General features: G+C 37.6%; 1 protein-coding gene across 3 annotated transcripts in view; it reads left to right on the top strand.

Annotated features, from left to right (window-relative positions):
• LOC121314717 (TGF-beta receptor type-2-like) overlaps window positions 1–18,089 on the top strand; it is a 38,332-nt gene that overhangs the window by 5,594 nt on the left and 14,649 nt on the right. For 2 of the 3 annotated variants that reach the window (XM_041248286.1, XM_041248288.1), the window contains exons 2-4: window positions 4,516–4,669; window positions 5,235–5,428; window positions 17,109–17,899. In XM_041248286.1, the coding sequence (XP_041104220.1) occupies window positions 4,516–4,669; window positions 5,235–5,428; window positions 17,109–17,899 (1,139 nt within the window). The remainder of the gene's footprint in view (window positions 1–4,515; window positions 4,670–5,234; window positions 5,429–17,108; window positions 17,900–18,089) is intronic. The other variant, XM_041248287.1, reaches the window with a different exon arrangement.

Below are 18,089 nucleotides of genomic sequence, written 5' to 3'. Positions count from 1 at the left end.
TGGTTATCTCATAGTTTATAGTAAAAACAGCTGACCAAAGGAAAGTACTTCTGGTGAGTCACATGTGGCTGTAGATTAAGCAATCCCGGGGCTGGTTTTTCAAAATTTGCAAAAACTTGTAATCTGGATCAAACTGATCTGCATTTTGAATCCTATATTTTGTGATCGAGATTACTTTTATCTGGATCATTTTTATATTTTTTTCTTAGAAAATGTCACTGCTGGATTACTTTTATCCAGATTACAAATAATTCTAATTCCGAAATTAGTTTTTTTTTTTTTTTTTTAAAGGAATCTCGATCACAAAATACAGGGTTGCAAAATCTGGATCACTGTTGTCCAGATTACATTTTGAAAAAAGTCTTGTGATATAAACCCTGGAGTCAGTACAACTGGGAAAGAAGGATTAGTGTGGAGTAAACCAGGGGTTTGACTCCCTTGATTAGAGAGTCAACCCCAAAGAAAAAACAATAGCTACTGCTTGTTTACACATGTTGCTAGGTCAGTTATCTTTTTTTTTTAAAATTAATTTATCCAGTTTGAGCAAACCTATGTTTTAAAAGTACATTGAAAATATGTCATGCTAAAATAATACTTCCTCAGACAAAGCATCTCATGAAAAGTCAGTAATTAAGTAATTATAAAAATAAATCCTGTTCCCTTTTGTGCATTCTACAGAGTACTCTTCTAACTCTATAACAGTTATATTTGAAAAAAAACTTTTTTGTCGACTCCATACAGACCCTCCACAGATGCAGATACACAAGAGGGCCTTCTCTTGAGCAGGAAAAAGTTTTTACAGTGTGTCCGAGTAGTCTTACCTCCTACTAAGCAAATGTGCAGGAGAATGTACTTCCTGTCATAGTCTTTCCCCCAGAATGATATGGTCGTCACTTTTGGGTATCTGCCTTCTTAGCATCTGCTAGCTAGTCTTTTTTTTTTTTTTTATCAGCCCCTCCTGTCCTGTCACATCTGTGTGATTGAAACTCTGAAACAGAAACCAGCAGCCGGGATTTGTAGCTTTTATATACAGTATTACAGAAAATGTGTAAGTTGTGCTGGTAGCTTAGCAAATTAATCAGTCAATTATTCAGCCCATGTCTACATATCACAGGTTTTTGAAAGTCTGTCTTGCATGAGAGGTAGAAATACCACAGTTAACTAGCGAAGACAGTGTTTCCATCTGATTGGTGCAGGCTCTACCAAGAGAAGATCTGCAGAAAAAAGTGATCAAACTTGAAGATCTGCTGCTAGTTGATGTAGGGAATGCATGAATATGAAATACCAGATTGCCACACAAATTTGGTATTTGGTATCAGGTGTACCAAATACATAATTTTGAGAAGCCAAAGAAGTGCTTTAAACTTTTTTTTTATTTTTATAGTCACCAGGATGTGATGATTGAAACAGAAAATTATACAAAATGAATGTAAACAAGTGCTATTTCAAATACCAAATTACTCTTTAAGGTTATTGCATTGGAGTTGATCATATTTACAAATAATATTATTTTTTCATTATTAACTTTATGCTTTTTGTAATTTGACCGTATTACATTTTTCCTGCTTTTTTAAATGTAGTTTTGAGAGCACTGTCTTGGTAATTGTTTATCACTAGCCAGGTTTTTAATGAGTCAATGCTTTTAAAAAAAACTTCTTTCACCAAATCAAATTTAAAAGTAACATTTCCGTTCATATTTGGTAGTTATTCACATAAAGCATGTAGAACAATGCTACTTGTATGCCACACTATCTCCCTGTTTGTTGACCAAAAGTAACATGAGGATGTAAGTTAATGTTTTCTGTGTCAGGCAAAACCTACATTATTTCAGAATTCTCATTATAAGTAACATAAGTGCTTGTATTATTAGAGTATTTCCCTTCTAAAATATATAGTTGTGAAGTGTGTCAGGAAAAAGAGGTACCTTAAAATCCTTTTCTTGCCTGAACTACAGCTTCTAACCGGCAGACAAATGGATCTAGAACTAAAAGGATATGATTATCTTATCAAATTGCAAAAAAATAAACAACTTCCCTAAGTCAAATCTTGCATTTTGCTGTGCTTATGTAAACAAACCAAAAAAAAAGTAAACATAGACACATATATAAAAAAGGTAATGATTCAATTCTGGATAGATATTTGTGGTGAAATGTAATATTGTACTCCCTCCTCAGTTCTCTCACCATTTCATATACTGTACATGCACTGCAGTCTCTCTCACTCTACCTCCAGCAAGAAACACCTAAACAATTAAAATGCAGAAAATATTATCCTCCATGATGAACACAATAATGTTTTTTGTTATTTATGTTTGCTAATGTGCAGTTTTGGATTTTGAATAACCCCTCATTACACAGAAATAAAATGAACAGGTTTCTATATTATTGACGTTGAATTGGGGGATCAAAGTGACCTCTATTGACTGTCTACGGCCTCAAATTGTGTCTAGGGCTATGGTTTGGTCATTGTGATGTCTTATGTTGCACTAAACCCACTACAGGGCCTCCGTTGGTGGCTTGTCTTATGGAAACAAGAGGATTAAATGTGGTCTGAACCAGCTAAGCCCCTCCAGGTCTGCGGCTTCAGACAATGTATACTGTTTGAGTTTGGTTGTCTAGAGTTCCCAGTAAACAATATGGTGTGTGTTTGGGTTTAGTACATCCAAATGCAGTCATGGCATGTTAGTGGTTGACCAAAATTTAAAAAATGGAATGCGAGGTCACTGTGATAAGTTTCCATGCAGAAAATACCTCTTGTGTATACTTTGCAAATATTTTCAGTAGAAAGTGTATGTTGAATTGTGATGAAACTCGGTTAGGACATTATTCAGTACTAGTTATATCAGAATCTGGGGATATATGATGGAAACTGTTTGTTGGTGTCTTTTTTAAATTATGTACATGCATGAGGTTGTAGGTCAGGATGATAATTTCTCCTAAAATAATTACTATACGCTTCTTGAATGTGGCAGAATGTCACAAACTAGCAGGTTACAAGTTCAGTTGTCCTTATATTATACATAGCTTAGGTTAAAGACGAACAAAGCAGTAGGCATTATTTAACAAAGTAGACTGTCTCTGACCCAGGCAATAGTTTGTAAAGTGTTTCTGCAGTGTTTTGAAAAAAAAAAACATATCCAGGGTGAGATTTGGCACATTTCCAGATGGGGTGGCGGGGGATTAGGGTTAGGGTTAGGGTTAGGGTTAGCCTTGATACATCTGTAGTACACAATTTATACAGTTAAGAGAATCACAAAGTTACTTATTTATATCGAATCAACTGTTAAAAAAATCTTTAGCAATCACACATTTTCCAAATCTGTCATCATGCAGGATAAATGGAGTTGTTATTATTATTTTTATGGATATGGTATCAAAAGACAAAAAAGACAAAAAATACCTGTGCTTACAGCAACTAAAATAATGTTAAAACTCACTCATGACAATTACTTGCATTGTTGCACATAACCTCGTTGATAGCTGCACACAGTGTAACACAAATAAATGGAACATAATACAACATACATGTTTTAACAGCTTATAGCTGTTACAGCTAATTAACAGAAGTTAATTATTGTTAATCTTGGCCTTTTTTTCCACTCTGCTCAGCGGATGACACATGGGTAACTTGGTGGGTAAAAGTTTCAGTGTTTGGCTCTTGGACTGTTTAAAAAAAGCTACTATGGATTTTTAGTGTCCTGTCTTCATATCGTTTTTACTTTAGTATATTATGCACTTCCAATGATAATAAAAAAGAACAGTTTGAAAAACAGTAACTGACATAGTTGATTTTCATTGGTCAGTTTGCCTTGCTACGGTGCATACAGCACTACTGTTGGATGGCAATGACGGGCTAGTGGAATCTGAGCCTGATTATACTGATTATACAGCCGAACTTCATGATCCGACTCTAGTGAAACCAACCCTCATTCATTTTTAAAAAAATAAATCATGTTAATTCAATGTGCTACTGATCTTACGGTCTGAAGTGCTAGATCAAGCATTTTTTAAGTCAGTTTGCACACAAATGATGCAGCGTACATTTATAAATTTACAATGAAGAAAGTCATTTTTAAATTGAAAATCTTTAAATTTATCCCCCCACCCCCGGGATGACAACTGAAAACGTCAGGGGACCTATTGTTGGTACCAACCCCCCCCCCCCCCCCCACCCACCCACAAATCGTAATCGCACCCTGCCCATAACTTGACCTTTGCTGTACTTCCTGATGTCTGTACTGCAGCAATATATTCCAATACATAATTCCGCTAGTTTTTATACAATTAAATACATTTGGTTTATTCTCTTTTACTCAGAAGCGTTTGCCAGTAAAGGTTGCTGTGTATCCAGGTCATGCTCCCTCCTGCAACAATGACTGTTTTCTCTTCCTATAGTACACCACTCATTTAAATCCGAGAACCAGCATAGCGGTGAGCGTATTTCAATAGGGTGATTTGGATACCATTACAAGTGTTGCTTATTTTTATTGTTTGTTTTTTTTGTTTGTTTCATTAGATTGGAAGAATTCTGGTCAAAGATACGAAATAAACAACCTGTGCAAGTTTTGTGATGTGTTGTCAACAACATGCGACAACTCGGGAGAATGCCAAAGCAACTGCAGCAGAACCTCTATCTGTGAGAAGCCAGAAGAAGTCTGTGTGTCCATCTGGTAATCTCTCAACTCTTTTTAAAACAAGTATTAGTACTGTTAGTTTGTATAGTTCTTTATTGCTTTCAATTGTTTTTATTCCCTTGTATTTAAAAACAAGTAAAAAATAAAGGTTATAGAAAAGTGTCCTGTGGACTGGTCATATACCCTTTTCTTGTTGTTATCTATCATGGAAACCTGAATTCCTGTGGGGTGTGTTGCACCCTTTTTTTTAGAGCAATATGCCTCCATATGTATTCTATATAGTTTTTCTTGCTCCAATATTGAGTTATTAGTGTCAGCACTGAAAAATCACTTGAAATCATGCAACAATGTGAGCTTTTAACTGCAAACCCCACCTACTCTAAGTCTGTTTAAAATGGAGTTGAAAGGTCACACTGTCACATCGTTTCAGTGGAAATAGGAAGGCTGTTCTCCAGATTTCTCCTACAAGCAAGCACAAATACAGCTAAAGGCAGATTTAGAAAAAAAGGGTTACTCAATATTGGAGCAACACAACCTGGAGGATAACGGCAAACAGCAGAACAGAGGCAGGGAATCGGGTAACTCTCAACCTGTGTTTCAGGAGGAGGGATGATGAAAACACGACTGAGGAAACGCTTTGTCACGACCCGGCAAAGAAATTATACAACTTTATCCTGGATGACTACAACGCCACAAAATGTGTGATGAAAGAGAAGAAGGTGCCGGGCATGTTGTTTTACATGTGCTCCTGCAGACAGGAAGAAGAGTGCAATGACAAGTTTATATTCTCTTCTGGTAAGTTTGGCTGCAAACCATATAAATTGTTCTCTGGACCCAGGGGACACACAGACATTCTTTGCAAAAATACTTTGTTAATGCATCAGTTAGAGTTAATATTACAATGACAAAAGTAGGGAAATACGATGTTAGGGTTTTTAACCCTAACTCTGCATTCCCTCCCACCATCTTACAAGCAGTGGAATGGGCAAGACAAAACATGCAACCACAGACAGCCATTGTCAGTTAAGAGGAACAACATACAGCTCTCTGCAGATAACACAAGAGACATCCATGTACACTGCATATGGATGGATATTTACAGAATGCATGTGTGTGCTATCAGCCAACATAGACCTAAAACACTGGAGAATACAGAACATAATGGTATTACAGAACAACGTGTACAAGCCAACTGTGACGGTGAGGCCATCCCTCGCATTAAACTGTATTCTGTTGCTCATCCAGTATGACACTGAAAAACTCTTGGTTGATCTGTGTTGTTGGTGCTGCCCTCAAACTGACATGACACAGCACATTCCACTCGCCCATGTAAGCACAGTTTCATAACAGTGTACCTCATATATTTTTGCAGGTGGCAGTATCATTGTTTCATACATCTGTCACATGGGTGTCCTGTTTTTAAAGTGCTCCCATTCCCCCTATCCATGTTACTATGAATGCTAATGTCGGCCCATCACCCCTTCCTCCCTTGCAAAAGACTGTATTATACCATGAACATCTGCAATTCCATACAACAGAAAGTTATGCTAGGACATAGATTCACATTACAGCACTATTGTTAGTCCTTCAGTCATGCACCTGTGTCTCATGACCTATTGTTTTTCAACAACACATATTCTAACATTATTTTAAGATGACTGTGAACAAGACAGTAATCAGTCAAGTAACAATATATCCAGACATTTGAATAAATCAATTGTGTAACAAGATGAATCAATTTGATTAATAGCTCGATTTAGTTACTATTGAAACATATTAATAGGTTCAAATTAGTCACAAAGCATATTAAAATATATTAATAATAGGCATCAATTTGGTTTTTAAATTAATGTTATCAAGTACAAAAGTTAGTACGAAAACGTTTCTTTAAAAAAGTGCATCTCAAAAGCTAGCCCACAATACAAATGCATTCGTTACAACGCAAAGCGAAAACATCATTCTGTGAACAAACTAAACAAATTAATATCCTAAAAGCATTAAATACCGAATTTTGACCAGCCGTTAGTAATATTAAAAGTTGATGGAATTTTATTAGGCAGAAGACTGTTGGCTGACAGCAATTTGCTGTTTGTGTATTTTGGAGATTTTGTTTAGACAAAAAGTTCCAAGCAGTAATTTACGTCATATGTAATAAACTATAACACTAATATTATTTAATCAAATATATAAACACGTCTCGCTGTACAGTACAGACCATCGTAAATCGAGGCTGTGTTTATTGTATTTTGCCAGTATTGCATGTACAAATGTAATTGATCTATTAGAATACAGTGAATTAGCAGTATAGCTATGACCAAAAGTTTTGCATCTCCCTATATAATTCAATCATTTTGCTTCACAAAATCAAATGAAACCTGTGGAATAATGCTATGTTAGCATACTGAATTACATACTGCTTTGTAGTTTTCCATACTTAATGAAAAAATGTGACATTTTGAAATCCAGCATGACTTTAATACTACTGTACAACTATTATGGATTCCGGTAGACTTTTGCAAGATCATTCTGTAGTTTCTTTGATAACATAATGTTAAATAAAATATCGAAAGTATTTTAATCTAGGCTTATTTTTTAATTTTTTTGTCTGAATCCAAAAAAAAAACACATGCAAAAGTTGTGGCCATAGCTGTACCGTCTCTCTCAGCAAAACGTAATAGTTGATAGTTTTCAAGCAAGGGCGTTTAATTTTACTATAACCATTAACATTTTTTTTGTGAGAATGAAAGTAGATCCGCATCACGACAAAATAAATGACATTTTAAATTCCTTTTTCACCAGACTACTTCTATTTTTGCCAGAACAGCTGCTTTTTTTGTGAGAGCAATTCCTATTTCGTCAGATAAATGTCGAAAAAAGATTTAAAAAGATAAAATAAACACATTTCCCACTCACAAAATGAAAAGACAATGTTACAGTCAATGTTATGGAATTCCAATTACATACAGACATGTCATGGTTTACTAAAGATATATGATTTTCAGGCAGTTTCAGGTTTTTTACAAACTTTTTTTTTTTTTTCTGACGAAAGTAGATTAGACCCTGATGAAAAAGAATATTTTGTTGTGATGCCAGTCACATCAATATCAAGATCTACTATTATGGATTTTTGCTTTATCTACTTTCAGATCATTAAATGAAAATGTACTGTATGACTGAAGGTTTTTCCCATTGGATTCCAGACTAAACATGTCTTAGTATGTGTCACTGATCAGTTATAGACAACATATCACTAAGCTTTATTCTTCTGACCCCTTTCATGTATGGGTTGCAGCAAAATGTCTTTGTCTTTATGATGAGCAAAGCTTTTGTTGCAAAACACAGTTTTACTATAGCTGTGTTATAGCTGATATAACAAACCCCTGCGTTTATTTAGATGAGACACAGTAAACTATATCAACGTAAACATTAATATGTTCTGTAACTTACTCTGCATGCTTTTGATATTTCTTTTGGCACCTTGAATTCCTGAGAAACCCCTCTAGCAACATCCCTGCCACAAGTTTATGTAGATTTCATACCTGTACCAAGCTTTTTTGTAGACCTTTTGGTCATGGTAACTGAGGACTCCATTCAAACATATATCAGGCATTGATTAGCTGTGTCCAGCAAATCTCCTGTGTGGCATGAATTACATTTTTATAAAATGGCCTACGCTGTTTTTTTATACTGCAGTCGACAGTACAGCAATTATACTTAAAAAAAAAAAAAAAAAACAGAAACAAATGCCCTAAGAAATAATTCTTAACTATCCATACTTTACAATTTACATCACTTTACAGCTTTACAATGTTATCACCTGTTGTTCTTTTGTACTTCAAACAAGAGCTAGTTAGTGGGACTTTTTATCTTTAAAAGAACACATTTTACAAGAGGAGAGATAGTACAGTAATTTGTTGCGACACGTTATCTTTTCTTAAAAAAAAACAGCTTGGAAAGGCGTGCTGGAAGACGGCTGTGTTTGCGATCTCAGACATGTGGTTTCCTGTCTGTGTTTAACTTAAAGTGGAACATCATGGCCATGTGCTGCGTGTAGCTCATCCAGACAGTGAGCTAATTGCTACTTATATTAAATCTAAATAATTCCAACTTGTACTATATTTATACATAACTTTCACGTCATTTTAACTGGATTTCCTCAGGAAGTCAGTCCTGATTGTGTTGTTATGACAGCCACGCGACTATTATACAGGGGTTAGCATGTCAACATTGTACAAGGGGCTTTATTACAGAGGTTTATATGTGACAGGTTTGTAAAAAAGACTTGCAAATCCAAACCAGTAGGACCAAGACCCTGTTCAGATTACTGATTTACTGATTCAGACCACCAGAATTCAGATAAAGGAGACTCTGATGACTGAATTGTGTAAATAAAATTAACATGGGGTGGGGGGGGTGTTAAGGTACAGCATGGCCATAACCCAAACCTTGTGAATTAGGTTCCACGTAGCTTTTTGTCAGTGGTGCAATGACGTCTCATCTCTAGATGTGTTGGCATTCCTTGAGGTTTGAGGTTTTTTGATTACAAAAACAGGTAATATAATATTGTTTGAGATCCATGACTGTCGCCGATTTTGCATCCTATCTACCTGTTGCGTTGTTTACAAGTGATGTAATAGCACTAGTATGATTGACTGCTGGTTTGTGCACATCACAGATACAGCCTTATTGTACATATGCGTCTGGAAACATGTATATGTTGATTAGTTGTCCCCGTATGGTGCAAACCACTGTTTGTGTAGAAGTATGGCTCACAGAAAATGGGGAAGATAGGATGTGTTCAGGAACTGTTGTGTCGGTTGCCTGTGATGTGTTGTGCTGGGACACAGCCTTTTCCTGTAGTAATGCAAAGCTGGCAGGAGCTGTATGGGGTGCAGAGAGATGTAAAAATAGATAAATGTTGGGGTATTTCATACTTCCAAATGTGGTTTGCATTTCCTTATGGGTTATGGTCTTCGTGAGACAAATATTTGTATACTCGTGTTCAACTTAAGTGAAATCTTAGATGAAATAAGCAGAACACGGTTTGCACAACATGGTATTGTGTTTAATGTTATCCTTATGCTTTCTTACAGCTTAAGAGATATAGAGTAAAGCAGTTCTGTCACTGAACAATTTTAGTTGCATTCCCAATTTCTATACTGTTTAAATAAACCCACAAGTGAACGTAAAGCACTGTGAAGTCATCTTTTATGAGTGCCAACAACCTGTGCATGAATAGCAAGTGAGAACAGGATTTTCTCACCCATGGACAACACGGCTGATCTGACCCACAGTAGAGGGTCGTATGTCTAGGAAGGAAGGCAAGGTGCCACCTGTCTTTACAGCTTGCTGGGCTCAACTTCCAGCAGTCTACTATGCACTCATTACCTATCAGTTCCAGTAAGTTGTTCTGAAGGTTTTTTACGTGGTCCTTCACTCCTTGAGCATGTGTGCATCGGATGTATTCCCCCTGCTATTCCACAAATGGCAAACTCACAACCACTGCTTGCCTTAACAGTTGGACTCTCAATCAGACCACATCATGTGGTAGCAGCTAAACCTGCGCCCCCCCCCCCCCCCCCCCCCCCCCCCCCCCCGTTTCGAATATCATTCACACTGTCTGGCAGGTTGATGAGTTTCAGGAACCTTTTAGTGCTACAGTTTTTACAAACGCTGCCTGACCTTTTTAACATTTAAATGCTCATTAATTAGATCCAGTAATTAGATACCATGTGGCATGTCTGTTCTACCATTGGGGTTCATAAGTGCAAATCCAAGCTCTTGCAATTTACACAGGCATAAAGTTTGAACTCCTTTCAGGTAAATGGGTTAGGCTCCACGTCTTCATCGTCATTTTCACAAAATAAACTCTTCTTTCAAAGTTATTGTTTTCAGAACACCTTGATCACCCATCACAGTCTTCTTCATTCTGGTGCCTGAATCAATATTGGTGCATTTCATTTGCAATAATAGCAAGCAGTTATACCAATGTAAAGTAAAATATAAGTAAACAAGTAATACTGCTAATAAACTGAACCAAAATGAAACAAAGTACTTTCTTTACACATTTAGATGGCCGGCGGTTTGCTGCTGTACCTTCCATTCTTCTCAATGCTCTCACAAACGCAACTGGATAAAAATTTCACTGGACAAACCCCCCACCACCCCCCTGACTGCAAAACAAGCATTCCACAGTATCAACACAGCCTATACAACAAACACACTGACAGACCGGGCTGAAAGAAACACCCATAGAATAGAAGCTGAACCTTGACATACGCAGGTATGAAGTAGTACTGCAAGCGTTTTGTCTTGTGACATACCTGCGTACGTCCTGGACCTCAAGGGGTTAACTCTTTTATTTAATATATTAAAAAAAAAACGGGCTGTTAAAGAGGGTTCTTTCACATGTTTCTCAACTGCAGCTTGAGTTTAAACTACAGATTGCATCTCTGAACCCTTACATAAGCAAGTTCTGGTTCCCATTGCAATCTTGGTTCCTTTATCAAGTCAAATTTGCATAGTCTTGAGACAAGAAAGGACTTGTTTTAGTTGTGTGGCTTGCCTGAGTCATTCTCAGTCTGAGGGTAGGACATAGTAAAAAGGGGTCTCCTCCTGTGACGAATCACTGCAGTTGGCCAATAGGTAATAGCAGTATCAATAAACCAAGGGTCAAAAATGAATACACACAAATAGGGAGACATATTCAGTTGGTCAAAAATATAAAAAAAAAACTTTTTGCTAGAGTGGCCATAGACAATGAAACATTATACAACACCCCACCCCCCTCCTCATTTGGATGAGATTGACTTGACTTCAGACGCTTAAATAATAGGCATTAGTTAATGATAAATGAACAAGTTAATTAGTTGATAACAATGATGTCATGCATGGCAACCCGTGTGCTCCATTTTGGGCAGTGGTTGACTGATTGGTCCAGGACCAGTTTGCCTTTTGATACTATTTAATGTGTTCTTAATTCCTTACAGTAGAAATTTGAGTTTTCACACCCCAATTATACATAGTTATGCATTAAGTGTGCTCCTTGCTTTTTCATAAATCATTGTTTAAACTGAGCTATATTTTCATATGTGGCTTCATTAAGTAGTCAGCAATACGTGCATCCAACATAGAAAAAATTAAATAAAATAAAAATTCAGAGCCACCCGTCTTCTCCAGCTGCATCTGTACTTTCCTGCAAGATCAGTACCATCTTAAGATTAAATTAACTGTAGTGATTTGCTTTATCATTTCAGTGCATTATTCAATTCAGCACTGACTAACATAAACAACTGTATCCATTTTGTACATGTATGAACCAATACAGAGTATGGCCTTGAGTATTGTTTCTAATTTGAGAATGTCAGTGAAGGGAGAATTTAGTTAGAAAATGAAAAGTTTGAAAATGAAAATAGGTAGTTGTTTGCCATTTTTTAATTGAACGGCTCCTCATATCTATATGCATAAATGAGCATAGCCCATATATGGACAGCATGACCTACACTACGACCTTGTAACACAAATCTGCAGCAATTTCTAATGAAAGAGAATTGCAGCCCTAATGGTTTGGACTTGCATGTGTTTGTTTATTCTGGACTGTGTGCAGTTCTTGGCATTCTGAAGTATCAAATATTTTTGCTGTAATCAGATACCGAGAATGTCCAGTACTATAATGCAAGGTGTAAAGGTGCATGATAGAAAGAAAGAAAGAAAGAAAGAAAGAAAGAAAGAAAGAAAGAAATATGTGCTATTTAAGTTAGGACTAGGTTTGCTGATTTAGGGTTATTTTTATTTAGGGTTTTATTTTTCAAATGGGGTGTTTTTGCCAGTATTTAGTGTAATTGGTGGATTAGTAACAGCTATTCACTCAGTTAATCATATAGGCACGGTTTGTTTTACAGTAAAGCAAAGACAGGTTTTAAGTGGATTTAAGCCTTCTGTCAAGGTAGGCCGACTTTAGAAGTCTGAAGGTTGTGTTTCCGCTATCTAAAAAATTCCAAAGTCCTAAGCTGGCTTAGTACCTCATAAAGGTATCAAGTGTAAACAGAGGGGTAATGGTCATGGAGTTCCACAGCTACGCTGTTAATTAAAAGCATGTCTTTATTAATGAGGAGGGTCTGTCAGTCTTAGGTTTCCGACAGTACCTGCAGAAATAATTTTGGAATAATCTTGGAATTCTATTTAGAATGGAAGCACTGCAGTATGTATATAGCAACTAACACAGGGAGTATGAGCTGTTTAGTAACTGAGGTTACAGGGATCAAAACAATAGGAGGAAGTTCAGGATTTCTTTAATGAGTAGTAATTGGGAGATGAGCTTTGTATGTGTTTGACTCATGTCTCTTGTTTAGACTCGTACCAAAATTTGAAGCAAACAAACAATTTTACAGTAATAAGTGGCATTACTTATTTCTGAAAGTATAATGCATTTTGAAGAAGAAAAAAAACTAATTTCTATGATGTCTGATATTTTTCTGTAAAATGAGATTTAATAAGGTTTTCCCTCTGTGGTAATTGTCTTTTTTAAGCTTTCTGTCAAAATGCACTGCTGGCTATAAAGGGACTGGCCGGTATTTTATTAATCCTTCCACAATGTCATATGTTTTTCTGACAATACAATATCTAGGCTTACCATAAATGAATAGCCTCAGTTTCTGCAGAGGAAATTAGTATAACTACTATTGGCAGTCACCATTGCAGAAACATGGTGTTAGTGGGACGCTGTGCTTATTAAAATATGTTTTGCCTGTTTTTGAAGAGGGATGATTAACTGTTCAGGGGTAATTAGTATGCAAAGGATGTAAAACAGGAAACAAATGCCCTAACCCCAAGCACCACAATCCAGAATTGATATCAGGTGGTGGTATTGAGCATATGGAGCTTAAAGACCACACAAAACAGCTTTTAATGCCAAACATATGTTCATAGAAAGCCCTTAATCAACACAAAGGCTTTGTCTTGAACTGTACTCCCTGTAATGTACCTACTTCATACACAAGCCAATTAAGCTGATAGTGTGCTTAATGTTTACCCCAAATTTTGATTATTGAAACGGTGCTCCAATATCAGTTGAACTCAGAGGCTGGTTCACTGAGAGAGTTGAGAAGCAATAGCAAGTGTGGCCAAGCCTGAGTGTAACCTCTGTTGTTGACCCAATTAAGGTTATATATATATGATTGTCATCTTCGAAGCAAAAATAAACCAGTATTTTTAAGACAAAACAAGATACCCCAGGTAACTTCACCCTGAATTTACTATGGCATGGGTGAAAGTGGCCAACGATCATTTTGACTGATACTCCTGGGGCATCTTTTGTGCTTTTTAAACACACATATACAGTATATTTTCAAGTTACATTATAAACCCTATATGATATGTTCTACAAAAAACGTGCTTGATTGTAAGTAATATGAATAACGTACATCAATGTTTTTTCAGGATATGATGCGTGGCATTTTATTTCTTTATTTTAGCTAACGCTAATTATTTTTCTAATTATGTTTCTTTATATATTAACAATACAGATTGGTAGTTATTTATTTTATCCTTTTGGAGCACATAAAAAGATAAACACTTTTTTAGCTTTATATCGTTGTTTTTATTTACTGTACTTCATTTTTACAATGGGGTTTATAATGCAATTTGGAATTATGTATGTGTGTTTAAAAACATTGTTGGAGAGAGGCTTCAGAGCTCAAAACGCGTTGAAGCCAGTCCTCAGGAATAGACTAGTAAGTGACAGGCTGAATACACTCCTTGTCAAAAGAGCAGAGGGATCTCACTGGAAGGAGTTTGCCTATGGGAAGCTCCTGGCAAATTTCAGAAATGAAAAAAAAAGACCTTCTGTACAACAGTTGCAAAAAAAGTGACTTGTATAATGTAGGGATACCTTGTTTCTACCAGTTTTGTTTTATTAAGATAATTTCAAAGTACAATTCTTGCTGACTGAATACTGAATGAAAACTTTGTTTTTACATTTTTATTTGTTGTTCTTCAGAAACACAAGGTCAGTAAACTCTGTTGGCATGTATACAAATACTGTGGTTATGTTGAATTACACCGTGTAACAATTTTTTTTTTTTTTTTTTGTTCCTGGATAGTAAGTGTTATTTCCTAATTCCTTGTGCCTCAAAAGTATAGAAAATGGCTATTATTCCCCACAAACTTTGCTTTTGTGACCAGGACAGTGATATTTTGAAATTTACCTATTTTCCAGAACATTCCAGATAGATTCAGTGCTGAGTAAACTTGGAGTAAATTCTAGAACTTTCTAGAACTTTCCAGTAATATAAATAGTAGTATAAATACAGGGGCCTTAAGCCCACCAGTTCAGTTTAGTTTCAGCTGCCTAAGTGGATACATATCTGCATTTTTATGAGATGGCATCAAGAGGCTGCAAGCATCCAGCAGACGCATTTTGCTATGTCTGTGGCCAATTTATCAAGACAAGAGCAAAATAGTACTCCATGGAAGCATCTGCTAAGATGTGTGAGGCCTACAAGGCATATTTCGGCATGCCTGTCGGGGATCAAGACAAACCCTGGGCACCTCATTTCACCTGCGAGCACTGCAAAAAAACTCTGGAAGGTATTTTAGGAATTTTATGAGTACGGCTGGGAGGTCATAGGAGACTTCAAAATGGTGGCATTCCTGATGGGTCTCCAAGGCGGTTTTACCAAGTTTCCCTACTATCTTTGCCTTTGGGACAGCAGGGACACCAAGGCGCACTACCACAGGCGGGACTGGCCACAGCAGACAGAATTCTCTGTGTGGAGGAACAACATCAAGTGGGAGCCACTGGTGGACCCCCGGAAGGTGCTGATGCCACCACTGCACATCAAACTGGGCCTTATGAAACAATTTGTCAGAGCTCTAGATAAGGAGTCGGCAGCCTTCAAGTACCTTCAACACTTCTTCCCTAAGCTGTCTGAGGCAAAGGTCAAAGCCGGTGTCTTCGACGGACCACAGATAAAGAAGATCCTGGAGTGCAATGAATTCCCCAAGAAGCTCGCTAGTAAGGAGAAAGCGGCTTGGAACGGCATTGTTGCCCAGGAAGCCCCGAACCACTGCAATCACAAGGCCGAAAACTTTATGTGGAGCTGGTTGAGACTCTGGTGAAGCACTACGGCACAATGGGCTGTAAGATGTCCTTCAAAGTCCATATCCTTGATGCTCATCTTGATAAATTCAAGGAGAACATGGGAGCGTACTCGGAGGAGGAAGGCGAGCGCTTCCACCAGGATATACTGGACTTTGAACGCCGCTACCAAGGACAGTATAACGAGAACATGATGGGAGACTACATTTGGGGGCTGATTCGTGAAAGTGATTTACAGTATAATCGTAAATCTCGAAAAACTACTCACTTCTAAATCTTTTGTAGTCATTTTTGTATTACTTTAGTATAAGTACATGTTAATTTGGATTCATATGTTGTTTTTTTTCCTACTTTATGTAAACGAAAAGACACAAATTCACCCGTTTTCTCATTGGAAGTAGGTACATTTCAAAATATCACTGTCCTGGTGACAAAAGCAAAGTTTGTGGGGAATAATAGCCATTTTCTATACTTTTGAGGCATAAGCAATTAGGAAATAACACTTACTACCCAGAAACAAAAATTGTGTTACATAGTGTTATAAATCATAGAACATATTGACTCCCTCACTAAAGAAAATGTCCCCCTTAAATTGTGATAGCCTTTGTTGACAAGCCTCATGTGTGATTTATCAGGTTGATCCATCTGATAAAATGATCCATCTGATAAGTGAAGTAATGTCTGAATTTCTTTTTCTACAAAGTCAAGTTCAAATTTGCTTCGAAAGTGTACACGGAAAGAGCTTTGATTACACTTTTTATTCAAACAGAGACAGGAGTTTGTTTAATTAAAAGTAGGTTAGTCAGACCTGAAGTCTCTAAGAAGAATTCCAGACGTTCAGTGTGCTTTTTCGGTTTGTTTTTAATAGGAAAGTCGGATAGCATGAGAAACCCCTGTCAGAAATCACATTCATGAGGGTAACAGTTTCAACCCAGCTGGTATTTTCTGAAATAATATTATAAAACCTAAGAAGGAGAAACGTAGATCTAGTTAGGAGCAGTTCAATTATGGCCCTGTGTTGTTCGTTGCTAGTTTTAAAGTGCTGAATGTGGTTACTCCCCCTTTTATAAAAAAGGGACTTTTTATACAGTATAAAATACATTTTGTAACTATCCTTCATGACAATTCATATTGTCCTGAAAAAAGAGAAAAGCCTGGAAGTGTGCCTAAGACATTTGTCCAGTCTGGACAGAAGATGATAAAACCACACTGTGTGTTGAAGGATACTGTGTATTGAAGCATTATTAAGTAAAACATAGGCATTAACATTCTTAACAGTATATAGCCTCCCTAGAAAGATCATTACTGTAAATACTATGAATGACCTAATTATACCGCACAATGGTAAAATTAATGTTTTTCACCTTTTTAACTCAGTAGAGACCACGCCAAAGGTGCCGGTGATTTCTCAGGTCATGCTGATATGCCTCATGCCACCCCTATTCATTGCCCTCTCTGTGGTCATCACCTTCTACTTCTACCGGGTCCAGCGTCAGAAGAGGCTGACCAAGGAATGGGAGAAGAAGAAGAAGAGGACACACGGGCAGCTAGACTGCAGCGACGCTTGCGCCATCATGATCGACGATGACCGCTCTGACATCAGCTCTACCTGCGCCAACAACATCAACCACAACATGGAACTGCTGCCCATCGAGCTGGACATGCAGGTGGGCAAGGGCCGCTTCGCAGAGGTCTACAAGGCCAAGCTGAAGCAGAGCACCTCGGAGCAGTTTGAGACGGTGGCCGTCAAGATCTTTCCGATCGAGGAGTATGCCTCCTGGAAGAACGAGAAGGACATCTTCTCAGACATTAACCTTAAGCACGAGAATGTGCTGCACTTCCTCACTGCAGAGGAGCGCAAAGCAGAAAAGCAGTACTGGCTCATCACTGCCTACCACTCTCAGGGCAACCTCCAGGAGTACCTCACCAAGCACATCATCAGCTGGGAGGACCTCTGGCAGCTGGGAGGGTCCCTTGCTAGAGGGTTGGCTCACCTGCACAGCGATCATACACCCTGCGGACGCCCCAAGGTCGCCATCGTCCATCGGGACCTGAAGAGCTCCAACATCCTGGTGAAGAATGACTTGACCTGCTGCCTGTGTGACTTCGGCCTGGGACTCAGACTCGACCCTCTGCTCTCGGTGGATGATCTAGCCAACAGTGGACAGGTGAGTTCTCATTATGTCGACTTTTTTTTTTCATACCATGTGCCATCGAGTAGCATCTCAATGCCATTGGTTGCCCCAAATATGCGCAGAGATGTGTTATTCTGGGATAACTACATCTGCTGAACTCATTAGACAAGCCGGAATAAGGACAGTAGATCACCTGGAAGATTTTGATTTTATCTAGGTTAAT

Source organism: Polyodon spathula, chromosome 4 (genome assembly GCF_017654505.1).
Source record: "Polyodon spathula isolate WHYD16114869_AA chromosome 4, ASM1765450v1, whole genome shotgun sequence".
Taxonomy (NCBI): domain Eukaryota; kingdom Metazoa; phylum Chordata; class Actinopteri; order Acipenseriformes; family Polyodontidae; genus Polyodon; species Polyodon spathula.
This window is presented reverse-complemented; position numbering and strand designations above follow the sequence as displayed.